This window comes from Hydra vulgaris, chromosome 05 (assembly GCF_038396675.1).
Source record: "Hydra vulgaris chromosome 05, alternate assembly HydraT2T_AEP".
Taxonomy (NCBI): Eukaryota; Metazoa; Cnidaria; class Hydrozoa; order Anthoathecata; family Hydridae; genus Hydra; species Hydra vulgaris.
In genome coordinates this window covers 32,002,495-32,017,314 of record NC_088924.1, presented here as the reverse complement: position 1 = coordinate 32,017,314, position 14,820 = coordinate 32,002,495, and the positions used below count along the sequence as shown (strand labels likewise).

General features: G+C 28.0%; 1 protein-coding gene and 1 long non-coding RNA gene across 3 annotated transcripts; one reads left to right on the top strand and one right to left on the bottom strand.

The window, feature by feature from the left end:
• Positions 1 to 1,031: 1,031 nt before the first annotated feature.
• Positions 1,032 to 10,458, bottom strand: LOC100200235 (guanine nucleotide exchange factor for Rab-3A). 2 transcript variants are annotated; one of them, XM_065797915.1, is made up of 2 exons: positions 10,412 to 10,458; positions 1,032 to 2,540 (listed from the first exon to the last, which is right to left on the bottom strand). In XM_065797915.1, the coding sequence occupies exon 2, from the start codon at positions 2,460 to 2,462 to the stop codon at positions 1,266 to 1,268; it is 1,197 nt and encodes a 398-aa protein (XP_065653987.1). In that variant the 5' UTR covers positions 2,463 to 2,540; positions 10,412 to 10,458; the 3' UTR covers positions 1,032 to 1,265. The 2 variants fall into 2 exon arrangements, with proteins under 2 accessions (XP_065653987.1, XP_065653988.1); XM_065797916.1 differs by lacking the exon at positions 10,412 to 10,458 and adding an exon at positions 10,016 to 10,033.
• A 564-nt stretch (positions 10,459 to 11,022) lies between these two features.
• LOC136080786 (uncharacterized) lies at positions 11,023 to 11,800 on the top strand. Its single transcript, XR_010638640.1, has 2 exons — positions 11,023 to 11,344; positions 11,480 to 11,800. It is a non-coding gene; the product is annotated as an uncharacterized LOC136080786 (long non-coding RNA).
• The last annotated feature ends 3,020 nt before the right edge of the window (positions 11,801 to 14,820 follow it).

The following is a 14,820-nucleotide window of genomic DNA, read 5'->3' as shown; positions in this document are numbered from 1 at the left end:
TACTTCAACTATTTGATTTACTTAGCTATTACTATTCTTGAATCGAATGTATATGTATTTATCGAATCGAATGTATATATATTTATCGAATCGAATGTATATATATTTATCTTTATGGTAGATTGGTAAGTGGTATAAGTGTTAAAATATTAGTGGCGACAAAAAAAACTTATATACGCAACTATTACTGGAGGGGGCGCCACAAATTCATTTGCCTCGGGCGCCACCAACCCTAGGGACGGCCCTGCATAAAAGAAAAAATACCACCCCTCCTTTTATTACACCCCCCCTGTATTAAGGACTCGAGAGTATGTTATTCAAACCAAAAACTAAATAAGGTTTTCTTATTTATCAAAGGTTTAATGAACTTTTTGAACTTTTGTATGTTTATTCAAAATAGAAAAAAAGCAGCTAGATTTTTATTTATTGGGTGCTAATTGGGATAATTATCAAATATAAAAATAAACTCTTTTCAAGATTTTTTTTATCTTTTTACATAAAAATTCAAAACTAAAATCTAGTATAATAATGAATTTATAAAAAAATGTTTTCTCAATTTTATTTATTATTTAAAAAGAGTGCTAATATTTTCATGAATTTCAAAAATAAATTCAAACAATTTATTAACAAATTTCATTAGAAAGCTTAAAAATAAATATTTACATATGTACATACAGCAGACATCCATACACATATTATAATACACACATTGATAATTATATAAATAGAAAAATAGATAAATTCTGTTTTACTTACTGTGAAAAGAAGACACAAATGTTTCCATGGAAATGGTTGGTGTTAAGTCACCTTTTTTACGTCAATGATTATATATTAAAATACTAAAATAATTTTTTTTACAATGGAATAAAACTCAATTAAAGAGTAATATAATATTAAAATTTTTTAACAATATAATAAGTAATATAACAAATAGATAATAGTGATATAATAATTAAAATATTTAACAAAAATACAATGAAAGATAATACCTATAACTACTTATTGATTAATAAAATATTTTATATAGAAGATTGAAATTTTTTTAAGTTTTTAGAAATAAACAAATTTGTAGAAAATTTCATAGACTGAAAATATATAGCATTTAAAATTTAATATAACTTCATGTTTTTAAAAGTAAAAAAAAATTTCAAGTAGAATTTTTGTTGGTACAAAACACTTAGTTGTGCTTCGGTTGACAAAGAGCCAAAAAATGACTTTTTGATAAAAATGCATCAACACAATATAACATTAGTAAAAAATTACTTTTAGCTACTTGTACCAGATGAACATGTTGTGGAATAGCTTGAACTCAAAGATTTCGGAGCATTTTCAAAATTATTGTGCAAACCTAAGCGAGTAAGTGACATTTGGGCTCGCCTTTTAATCATCTCCCAATACAAAACATTAATATCTTTTTTAATAATACCTTGTCTAATATAACGCAGAAACATAAAAAAGTCTACAACTGCAACCACTCTAGCACGTGATGAGTTTGAAATAAAAAACCAATTAGAACAAGTATCACTAGTTTTGATCCTGAAAGAGCACAATACATATGTAAAAGTTAATGCACACTTTTTTTGCTTAGGTTTAATAGCTTCCACTGTAAGCATATTGTTTTGAATTGCAGTATAAATTGAACTTGCTAGCTCCTCATTAGGAAAACGCAAACATGGGCTTATATCATCTTTATGAATTAAATGGAGGAACAAATGGTCTTTTAGAGGACAATTACTTTCAAGCCAAGCTAAAAAATTCTGAAAAACTAAACAATCAACTTCTTTATTAATGAGAAAATCAATAATATCTGTCTTTGCTTCTTGCAATTTATGAGAGTCATTTATCCAATGGTAAGTTTCACACTCCAAACAAACTTCTTCAGGTTGTTGTGATTGCTGATGACTTAACTTTTCTTTCTTACTTTTCTTTTCTTTTCCAGGATTGGCTGGTGTTGATGTAATCACAAGTAACTTAAGGGCTGTAACCTCAGCTTGCAATCCATCCAGCTTAAGCTGAGTTTCATATAACTTCTTCTCAGCAACAGCCTTGGCACTATTAGCTTCAAACACCATTTTATGAGCTTCCTCAAACAAACTTGCAGTTAATTCCTCTATTTCAAGATCAACTTCATCTCGAACCTTAGATAAAGCTTCACATTGAACATCACGTGAACGAAGATCTTGTTGAGCACGATCTAATTCACTTTTTAACTTCTCAAATGATTGCCATGAAAGCTCTCCATCAGTTAAAGATGACGAATTAACTCCATTAACAAAACATTCTTTTTGCATAGAAGTTGATCGAACACTTGGAACATAAAGATCAGGGTTCGATAAGTGCATAAGACAACTTCTACTGCGATTGCGACTTGATGATATTGTAGGAAAAACCGAACTGCTATTATTGATTTCAAGAATTTCTGGCATACATTGTGCTACATTGATTTCATTTGATTCCGACATTATACATATATATTAGAAAACTAAAAGATATTGAAGATACATGTATACACACTTCTAGATGTCTTGGTCAGCAATATCCTTAAATATAAATTGCACAATTCAAGTAATGATATTTCAACTTAAATTATGACAGTTTCAGAAATAAATAGGGAGGGGGGGGAGGGAGGATATATAAATATATACATAAATATATATATATATATATATACATATATATATATATATACACATATATATATATATATATATATATATATATATATATATATATATATATATATATACATATATATATATATATATATATATATATATATATATATATACATACATATATATACATATATATATATATTTATATCTATATATATATATATATATATATATATATATATATATATATATATATATATATATATATATATATATATATATATATATATATATACATACATATATATATATATACATATATATATTAGGGTGTCCCACTTTTAAACTGACCAAAATATTTTTGTTAGCACTCATTCTTAATCATCATCATTAGGTTCCAGGACCCACCAAAAAATTTTTTTAGACTTCTATGTACATTGGTTCAGGTAGAAGCAGGTTTCATATGAGAGGTTGCGTGATTATTCATAAATTTTACAGAATTCTTTCAATTTTTAGACATTTTTGGTCTAAAAAAATATTTCAAAACATCAAATGGAGAAAATAATATTATGTTCTAAACTATAATGTAATTTTAATGCATTTAAATGACCTTAAACATGTTTTTTTTAATAAAATTTTAATTTTTAGGCCTGCTGAAAACAAAAAAATACCAATACTCATTATAAAATTGTATCCTATCATATTAAATATTAAAACATCTGCAATTTTACTAATTCATGTTTTTTTTTATTTTCTTTTTTATTTGATGTGACTTGATTGATTTCTATTACATTTGATTTTTCAGAAATATCTAAATTAAAAAAAGTATATAATGGATAGTGATGATGATGGAACCCTCCGCAGATCCTCTAGGACCAGAAAAGGTCAGAGTGCAGCAAGAGAGAGAACTGAGGAGAGTTCCAAAGAGCCTTCCTTATGCCAAAGTCATTCTTCTTTGAGAAATACCTCTCCTAGAACTAGCAGGGACCATCAGCCAGGATCCTCATGTACATCCCAAAGCAGAAGTCTAGCTCCTCAGCGAACCAACAGGAGTAGAAGAACACTCTACTTGCTTCAGCATCCCCTTCATATGTTTGCACCAAACAGGTTATATTTTTTATTTACTTTTAAAAAGTATTAGAAAAAGCTGAGTAAAATTGTTTATCAAAAATAGTTGTATGTAGAAAAACAATGTAAACCTACTTTTAATTTTTTTAGACTACCCACAATGGGAGAAGTTTGTTGTCGAATATATTGGCTAAGATCAAAGAACAATAAACAAAACTTATCCTGTGCACAAATGTCAAGGTCAAGATCTATGGTTTGCAGTGAAGGGGAATGTGAAATTAAAAACAGGGGAATTCACTGGTGTATGTATACTCAGAGAACTGTTAAATCTTTGGAACAGGGGTGGTTTTGATTCAAAATTTCGGTTAACAGAGCAAGTAGTCAAGGAAAAGCTTGTACAATCTTATGACCGCTACCAGAAACTATGCAAAGTCAGAACCCTTTATGAAAATAGAGAGAAACAGGAGCAATTAAATAAAAAAAAACAGGATTTTGTAAATGAGGCAAACTGTACATTTCAAGTTTATAAAACAGATATCTTAAATCTGATCAAAAATGATGAAAATAAAGACAAAGATGCAAAAAGAGAGGACATTGAGTTCCTGAAGAAAGCATTTAGAGGTGAAATGGTAAAGTTTGACAACAGTAAAGACAAATCTTATCATGACAGAATTAAAGATGGAGAAAAAAGAATGTTTGATATGATAGAGAGAATGCATAGAGAAGATGAACGGGAAAAAGAGAGACAGGAAAGGTCAAAGAAGAAAACAATAAAGGAAAAGGAAAGAATGAAAAATTTTGAGATGGAAGTATCATTTTCATCAAGTGGAACAAGTGCAACTGATAATGATAGTGATTTTGAGCCTTCACCAAAAAAACAGAAGATTAGTAAAGATAGAGTTTGCCTGCAGCTTTCAATGAATGACATTCTTGACAAATGGGTTCCATTCTTGACCAGGTATAAGGTAAGCGTTAGAGCAGAAACCTCACTCCTGGGCTCACTTTTCAGTATCGCTGGTGTTGATCTCAATACAGTTCCTGTATCAAAGAGTGGTCTGCATAGAAACAGAAAGATTGTTATTGAAAATGAAGCAGAAATGGTCAGAGAAGAAAATCTAGACAAAGTACGAGATTTAAAGGTTGTCCTTCACTTTGATACAAAACTTGTCAAGCATTATAGAACTGAAAAAAAAATTGTCTGAAACTGTAGAAAGGCTAGCTCTCAGTTTTTCATCACCCCAGGTCAATGAACCCCTAGATTTCTTGCTCGGAGTTTTAGAAATTGAGTCATCTAAAGGACAGGATTAAGCTATTACTATTCAGAACATTGTAGAATACTATGAGCTCACTGACCAAATCATTGGTTGTAGTGCAGATACAACTGCCTCTAACACTGGAAAGTACAATGGGGCTATAAAGTTCCTGGTGGATGATGTGCTTCAACGACCAGTGCTTTGGCTCCTCTGTAGGTACTAAAATATTTATAAAAATCATTTATTTTGTCACATAAATTTACATTGTACAGTGTACAGTTTTTCATATTTAAATTTTTTCAGGCACCACATATCTGAAAGACACATATCACATGCAATGGATTATATTCAAGGAACAACAAAATCGCCATCAAGAGCAATATATAAAGATTTCCAAAATAACTGGCGAGAAATACAAGAAGGAGCTCAAAATATGGATCAATTGCTTTTTTTTAACTATGACAGAGATGAGTTTAAAGTAGGTACTACTTTTCATACAAAAGTAATAGATACTAAGAATTTTTGTGAAACAGCCTTGAAAAGAGATTGTTTTCAAAGAGGAGACTATAAAGCTCTATGTGAACTACTGGTCATTTACTTTGGGGGCCATGTACCTGGTTTCCAATTCAAGCAACCAGGTGCACATCATCATGCCAGATTCATGGCTGACTGCCTATACTTGCTGACCATGCAGCTGACTTCGATGATAAATTCAAAATTGAATAAAAGTGAGAAAGATATGTTGCAAATGTCAACTGACTTTATTGTCACATTTTATGGATCATACTTCCTGAAGTCTCCTATTGCAGCCCAGGCACTATCAAATGATTTGGATGCTTTCAAACTGTCTTTAGAAATGATGTCAAATGAGCTATATAAATCCAAGTATGGTCCCCTGGCAAAAAGCTCCATTCAAGCCTGGTTTGTCATAGTTGGTACCTGACCCCTCAGTTGGTTATTCTTTCAATAGCAAATGGTGATCTAGATTCAAAGGAAAGAACTGAAATAGCTCTAAAGCTGATAAGCTTTGATCCTCCATCACTTGATGAGTTCAGTACAGAACAACCAGATTCACCAACACATATACTTCCCATGTCAGTTTTGTCTGATTTTGTTACAGAGGAGTCCTGGCTGATATTTACTTACTTAGGTATTTCTAGAGAAATGATAAAAACATGGATAGATGATAACTTTAATGTTTCAAATGTTTCATATACAAATTTTCAAAATCAAGTAGCAAACCTTGCAGTGGTCAATGATAGGGCTGAGCGCCACATTCGACTTGTTCAAGATTTTGTGGCTCAAACCCATGATGAAGGATTACTACAAGACACAATGCAAGTTGTAACTAAAAACAGAAAAGAAGTTGGAAAAGATGTGAAAAAAACTGATTTTATGTGATTTTTTAAAGATTTTGACCTTTTTATTGTTGCTATTTTGTGATAAATACTCATTTGTGATTTTTTAAAAAGCTAAAAATTAAGGAAATATTTTTTTTAGATAAAAAATGATTGAAAAATGAAGATGTTTGCGATATTTTTTTCAATAATCACGCAACCTCTCACATGAAACCTGCTTCTACCTGAACCCATGTACTTAGAAGTCTAAAAATTTTTTTGGTGGGTCCTGGGGCCTAATGATGATGATTAAGAATGAGTGCTAATGAAAATATTTTGGTCAGTTTAAAAGTGGAACACCCTAATATATATACATATACATATATATATATATATATATATATATATATATATATATATATATATATATATATATATATACATATACATATATATATACATATATATATATATATATATATATATATATATATAACAATTGTTATTATTTTTTTAAACATCTTCACTTCCAACAAGGCTGCAAGCTACCACTATTAGAGTTGAAGTTACTGGAAGTACTCCCTTGTAGCAGCAGGCTAAGATAGTCAATGTAGCAAGACGCATGTTTTACAATTTAAAAAAATAATAAAAACAATCAGAACATTTTTATTTTTAATATTTTTATTTTATATCTACTATAGCTTGTTTAGATAAGCATATGCTTACTAGTGTTGCTTATCTTAATATCATACAGCTTTTTCTGAAAAAGAAGAAAAAAATGAAGAATAATGAATGAGTGCCCCATGCCAAACCCTCAGTTGATGAAGTGGCGCTCCTTTGCAGCATAAGATTATAAAATAGTCGATGTTTTATGAAAGCCTCTGGCAGCAGGCTATTTCAGTATGACACTTATAGCTGTATATATATATATATATACAGTGTTGGCCATTAAATTAGGACATTCATTATTACTTATTAGAATAAACTTTTAGCTTTTTGTTTTAAATGTAATAATTGCATTAATGTGTGCAACCTCGACATTCTGTTTAGTATTGATAATAATTAATTTATTGATTGTTATGAAATTGTGGTGTTCCATTAAAAGAAACTTTGTATTGTCTATGCTTAGATCTGCTTCTCAGATGAGACAATGCTAGAAGTTTTGGGAGAAAGGACACAGTATGTTAAAAGAAGATCAACAGAAGCATATCATCCAGACTGCATTCAAGAAACTGTCAAACACCCACAGAAGATTATGGTCTGGAGCGTGATATCTATTCATGGGACAGGGCGACTCCACATTGTAGATGGTATAATGAACCAAGAAAAATACAAAAACTTATTAGAGAGAAAGTTATTTACAAAATTAGATGAATGGTATCCAGATGGCAATTGCATATATATGCATGATGGTGCACCTTGTCACATGGCCAAATCCATCACTAAACTTCTTCACAAAAGGAATGTCCCAGCATTAAAATGGCCAGGAAACAGCCCAGATTGTAACCCCATTGAGGAACTGTGGAGAGAGTTAAAGAGGGAAGTAAATAAAACAGTTTCAACTAATAGGGCACAGTTAACTAAGAAGCTAGTTCATGTCTGGCATCATGAGTGTCTCAAGAAACTTGCAGATCAATTTATTCGTGGAATGCCAAAACGTGTAAAAGCGCTCATAGATGCCAGAGGAGGACATACAATATATTAAGTTTTTTTAAACTGGTTTATTATGTGATTTAGGATGCACTCACTATCTCATTATCAACACTGTATATATATATATATATATATATATATATATATATATATATATATATATATATATATATATATATAGATATATATATATATATATATATGGTTTTATAACTGTTACAAGCATATGTTCGTAACGTTAGTGCTACAAAAATATATACACAACAAGTGTCATTTATTGTACCATGGAAAAATTCTTAAAAAGAAAGAACGTTGTTTTTGTGTTTTCACACAAGTTATCCATATATGATAAAGAGCAATGAAAGTTTTTGCTGCTTATAAAAATTGTTTTATACTTTCTTATTGTAATAGAATGCAGGCATTTTAAGAATTATCACAACAATTAAAAATTCCATAATAAAAGTGAATAATATATTAAAGTAATACATTTATATATATACATATATATATATATATATATATATATATATATATATATATATATATATATATATATATATATATATATATATATATAAATATATATATATATATATATATATATAATAATAATAATATATTAAAGTAATACATATATATATATATATGTATATATATATATATTTATATATATATATATATATATATATATATATATATATATATATATATATATATATATATATATATATATATATATATATATATATATATATATATATATACATATATAACATATATAAATAACTACATAAAATAAAAAAAATATCATGCAATAATTTAGAGTGTAATAACTTTATATCAAAATAATTTTATAATTTATCAAATTAATTTAGAGAGTAATAATTTTATATTTTTCAGTTAATCTAATCTAATCAAAAATATTTAAATTTCAATGGACGCTCTTTTTAAATTTTTTTTTTTTTTAAACAGCCATGGTTTTAAAAAAGCATTGCACTTTATTATGCAATTAATTTTTATAAATGACTTGATGTTTTTTATTTTAGTTACAATGGCCTTTATATATATATAAATACACACATGTATATATATATATACATATATATATATATATATATATATATATATATATATATAATTATTTCTCTATAAATCTTGAATCTGTCCTTGTTTGGAATACTAAAAGAATTCTCTTTTAGATAAGGTGCAAAATCACATTGTAAACATAACTGGACCTCCTCCAACTTTATTGCAGCCAACATTCAACAATTATTACATTGTCGTAATGTTGCTTCCTTTTTTTCCTATAAATCTTATAATAGGCGCTGCTTTAAAGAGCTAGCATCTCTTGTGCCATTTAGTTAAATTCATTATTTTGTTATTTATCATTCAATTAAGTTTCATCCTTTTACTGTGACTGTTCCTAAATGCTCCAATAATTCTTATTTGACTAGTTTTTTCCCCTTAAACATTAGTTCTTTGGAATTTATTCCCTTCATCTTGTTTCATGAATCAAACAATTTGCAATCTTTCAAGTAGTTTATTAATTGTTATCTTGTTTTATAAACTTAATCTTTTCTTTTCCAGTATTTTCCAACTCTAATAGTGGTTGCTTGCAACCTTGTTGGAAGTGAAGATGTTTAACATATATATATATATATATATATATATATATATATATATATATATATATATATATATATATATATATATATATATATATATATATATATATATATATACATATATTTTACAGATATCTTATCTGTAAAATTTTGATGTTTACAATAAATCATATTCTTCAATTACATATACCCCTGCCACAACTAAAACTTTCTGTGTCATTACAACTTTCATTTACATTTTGTTTTGTATTATTTGATCACTTAATTCAAACAATTTTAATGATTATTTGATTAAAGGAATGAAGTAATACATAATAACGCAATGTTCATGCATCATTAGAGAGCTTTGGTTGAGGTAGGAGTATATTTAGCTGTAGAATATGATTTGCAGTAATAATAATCTTACATTATTCACTAAAAAGATTGCAAATCTAATATAAAAGATACATAAGACATTAATATACACTTAGCGATATGCAGTCTCCGCCTTCTGTGTCATAAATACTGTTGAGCACTTTTTATTTATTATTTTTAGTTATTTGTAAAATATCTCATCATAGCAAATATATCTAAAAAGTATAGATAATTTCTCAGTTTATAAAAAACATTACAAAGAAATAAAAAGCGACTAAAACGTTACAACTGATTTGATTTAAACTACCATTATTGAAAATCTTTGCTTTAATTGAAGTATTTTAGGTTATAATTGGTTATAAATTCAAATTATAAATATATTTTTTGCTGCTATTATAATTTTAATGGATTGTTTTTTTGCCTTTAAAGCAAGATATATGAATCAAGAAAAAAGATATTTTCCATTCTCGGTTATGCAATTTTCGGAAGTTTTGGAAAAAACTTACGGTTTTTAATAAGCAATTTAATAAGTTTGAAAGATTGATTTGCCGTTTTATTTTCGTACTTTCCTGATGAATTTTATTAGGCCGTGGTTATTTTTCCGGCACTTGATCTTAATGTAAAATGGCTATTCATTCGACGCACATGCGCGTACAAATATTTTTTTCCATAATTATTTTCGTTGCAGTCCATAATTATTTTCGTCGCGTCCACAATTTTTTTCACAATTACGAAATATATAATGGCAAACGAAAACAATACAAACATCAGTAATTCGAATATCGAAACAGAAGAACAAACAAAAAACAAAATTGCAACCGAAGAAAATATTTCTACAATAAAAAGAATGATCAATAGCAACGAATCAAGTCGATCTATTGCAAATGCAACAGGTCTTTCAATTAGGACGATTCAAAACTGGATACAAAAACTTGAACAAGATCAAAATACAGTGCCTAAAAAGCGTGGCAAAGCGGCACGAGATAATATTGAAAGAAAGAGAGAAATTGAATTATTAATTAATGCAAATAACGCATTAACTACTGAGAGGAAGGAATGTTAGCTAAATATGCGCCATTTCAGTTACACATTATTAGTATTGGTTTTAAAATAAAGTTAACACGCCAAAAAAAGAAATATAAAAAAAATTTTAAAGCTATAAAAAACAAAGAATTTTTTAAAATGCAACTGTCGCAAGCTCCACCCAAAAAAAAAAAATCAGCAGATGCAGATGAATTTTTCACTTTAAATAACAGTCAGGAGCTACTGAATCAAATTGATCAATTAACTTCTGAAAATAAAACAAATATGGAGCAAATAGAAAAATTTAAAATGCAAGGTAGGTAGGTGCCCATTCTGTTCCTATCTTCAGAAGTTATTTATACCTATGCAATACCTTCGCTCAGGTTAAAGAATGGAATACTAGTCTTGCATCAAATGTATGTAAAAATCTAGTTTTTATATATTAACTTGTGATCAGAGCAACTGGTATGTTGGTTGGGTATGATCTTGTATGTTTGTGTATTTAATTTAAAAAATGTATTGTCCTTCATTATTGTAACATTTTTTTATAGATATATTACATATCCATTCGATGTTTATCACCAGAAGTTAGTTCTACCTTTGCAGTACCTCTGCTCTACATACCTCCTCGCTGGTTAAAGAATGGAATATAAATCTCATATCAAGTTGGTGTAAAAATTTAGTTCAATAAATTAAGAATTTGTAAACGTTATCAAAATTTTGAGTGGAGCAATTGTTTTTCTGGTTTAGCATGAGTATGAATCTGATATCAATTGGATGTACAAAGATAGTTTACTACTTAAAGAACCTATCAGTAAATCAACTGATTATAAAACAGTTTTTAATGGGAATAAAAACAAATTTTCAAAAGATTTCAATTAGCTATTTGTATATTCAAACACTTTATTTACTGAGAGAAGAGACTATAGATTCAAGTGCTATAAAATAATTCTACTACCAAAAGCGAGGTTAATTCAAAAACTTAAACTCAAATTTGGTCATGAACTATTTTATTAGACTTGGTGAGTGTTTATTTATTAACAACTTAACACCATATTATTAGAACTGTATGCACAGAAAAAAATAAATGCTTAAGCTTTAAATGTTTTGACTAAATATTCCAAAATCGAAATCTGGCTTTATTTTGCAATGCAATGAATTTATTGGCTTAGGAAAATAAGTTTCTAAAACAAGAACTCCTAGGTTTAAAAATGTATTCTTTTAACAGCTAATCCCCCTTTTAACTACACTTTTCATAACTTTGCGAAAAGTGCGGTTTGCTTTCAGACCTCAATAAAGTCTGTTTTAGCTATCCTTAAACAATTAAGTAAGGTTTTTTTGTTTTTATAATGGTCAAACAATGGGTATATTTGAGAATGACTATCAGAAATAAATTTTTCTGATTTTTTTTTGATAAAAAGTAACATCAAATTACTTGAATTCAGCCAACTTCATCATTTGTCGCGTTTTTTTTAAACTTAAAGAAGTTTTTTTACTAATGCATTAAATGTCGTAAGATGAAACATTTTATTGGTGTTTTTATTCTTTTTACAAAACAAAATTATCTTTAATATTTTAAAAGTTATAGAAGTTTTAGTAACACCCCTTAAGTCAATATTTTCAAAAAATAACAAGAAGCCGTTAAGCTCGGTTTGAAACAGCCGTGATTAAACTAAAACTACAAGTAATTGATTCAAACTTTTTACAGTCGCGTATGAAAGGCGTCAGAGCAAAATTGAGATCAATTGCAGATGGTGGTGTTTTTTCATATAAAAAATAATATATTTTTATTAAAAGATAAATGCTTTATTTAAAAAAAATATAATAGTGTTTTTTTTTATTTTTATTTATAAATAAGTTATTGACGTTTTTATTTTGTCCGATAACTTCCGCATCACCCGTTATTTTTGAACTTTTATTACCAAAATGTTTTTTGATTTATTTTATCTTCATAAAACTTTTTTTTTTTTTACTTTTCACCGTTAAACAAACACTTCCTCCATTTACGAAGTCATTGCAAAAATGACATAAGTTTTATGGAATTCCCTTTCTGTATAATTAATTTAAGATCTGGTGTAAAAAATAGAACAAAATTTTATTTTATTTATCCAGTGAAGGTGAAGTTGCATCTAAATATTAATATAATAGTTTCATTTTCATTTTACTTAGATAATATCAGATTATAATATTTCTTTAAAATCAAAATAAAAAATATATTACAAATATAATTTTTAGATAATTAATTCAAATATGAGCGATAACAAAAGAAGGAAAAATCGTTTAAACGAAAATTAAAAAAAAGAGTTTATGTTCACTGTAGTTAAAAATCGAAATGATGACTCTTTGGTTAAATGCACAATTCAAAGAGTCATCATTTCGATTTGAATTGAATACTCCTATTGCATTTCAACCCATGAAATGCAATAGTAAATTTTCAATTGCAATTCATGGGCATAATGCAATAACGGCACACATTGAAACTAAAGTACATAAATCGTCTCATGACCTATCAGCGCCAACATCCGAGCTGACAATATTTTACAAAGGGAATACTTTTGGAACTAATAAAAAAAAATTGGCAGTTAGAGAGTACTTTCGCTTTTCACACAATAATCCATAATCAAAATTTTCGCAGTATGGACTGCAATACTAATTTAATAAAAATATTGTGTGACGAAAAATTTTCTTGTGTGCGAGCAAAATATGAGTCTATCGTAACCAGTGTATTTAATGAATACTGCAAAAAAATGCTATCAGTAAATCTGGATTCTGTATCATATTTATCTATTTTACCAGACGCATTGAATCACAATGAAATAAAACTTTATCCAATTATAGTAAGGTATTTCGATAATAAGAACGGTATTCAAGTTAAGATTTTAAATTTTGAATCAAGGGGAAACATCAGACATTTTGTCTAATCACTTATTTTGAGTTATAACAGACAACAATTTGAATAAGAAAATTTTGGCGCTCTCAGCTGATAACACCAATACTAATTTTGGAGGGCGCACCCGTAACGGTGTCAGTAATGTGTATACAAAATTACAAGATCTTCTGAAATAAAATTATTTGGGAATTGGTTGTAATGCTCACATTACATTAAATGCCATCAATACCCAGCTAGCACACATACATTGATAAAACGTTAGAACAATGTTGTGCATTGCGTTGGCCCAACATCGACCGCCAACGTTGTTTTTATATCATTTTGGTTACAAATGCGACGTCGCCAACAACCAAAAAACAACGTTGGTTCAATGTTGTTTTTTAAGTCGGCATTGCGTAATGTTTTACTTTGATTCAACGTTGTACTTTACGTTGGCACAACGGTGTATTTTACGTTGGCAAAGCGTTGTATTTTACGTTGGTAAAACGTTGTATTTTACGTTGGTAAAACGTTGTATTTTAAGTTGATTCAACGTTACATTTTACGTTTTCTCTACTTTATATTTACCTTTTATCGGAACCGAATTTATTTTTTTTCATGTTATGCATATACATTTAAACTTAAAATATTAGGTATTTATACGCGTGTATAATCGTATATATATGTATAAATGCATTTATATAAAAGCATTTCCGCCATTTTGATGCTGAGTTAACAATTTTACTACATATAATTATACTTATTATTTTGCATCTGATTAAAGAGACATTATTTATTTTTGTTTTGCTTGTGGCTTGATATTTCATTACATAAAAAAGAGAAAAATATATAAGCAAATATATTTCCATGATGAACTGAAATATCTAAATGAAAAATAATTCTCATAAATTATACAAATGTATATTTGTATATCCGCCTTTTCTCTATGCAAACGTAACGTTAATCCACTGTATAAAATCCAACGTTGTTCCAATGTATGTATATACATCAAATCAACGACGG

Excerpts from the sequence above, each read along its gene's own strand:
- LOC100200235 (XM_065797915.1), bottom strand. The coding sequence starts at position 2,462 with ATGTCGGAATCAAATGAAATCAATGTAGCACAATGTATGCCAGAAATT.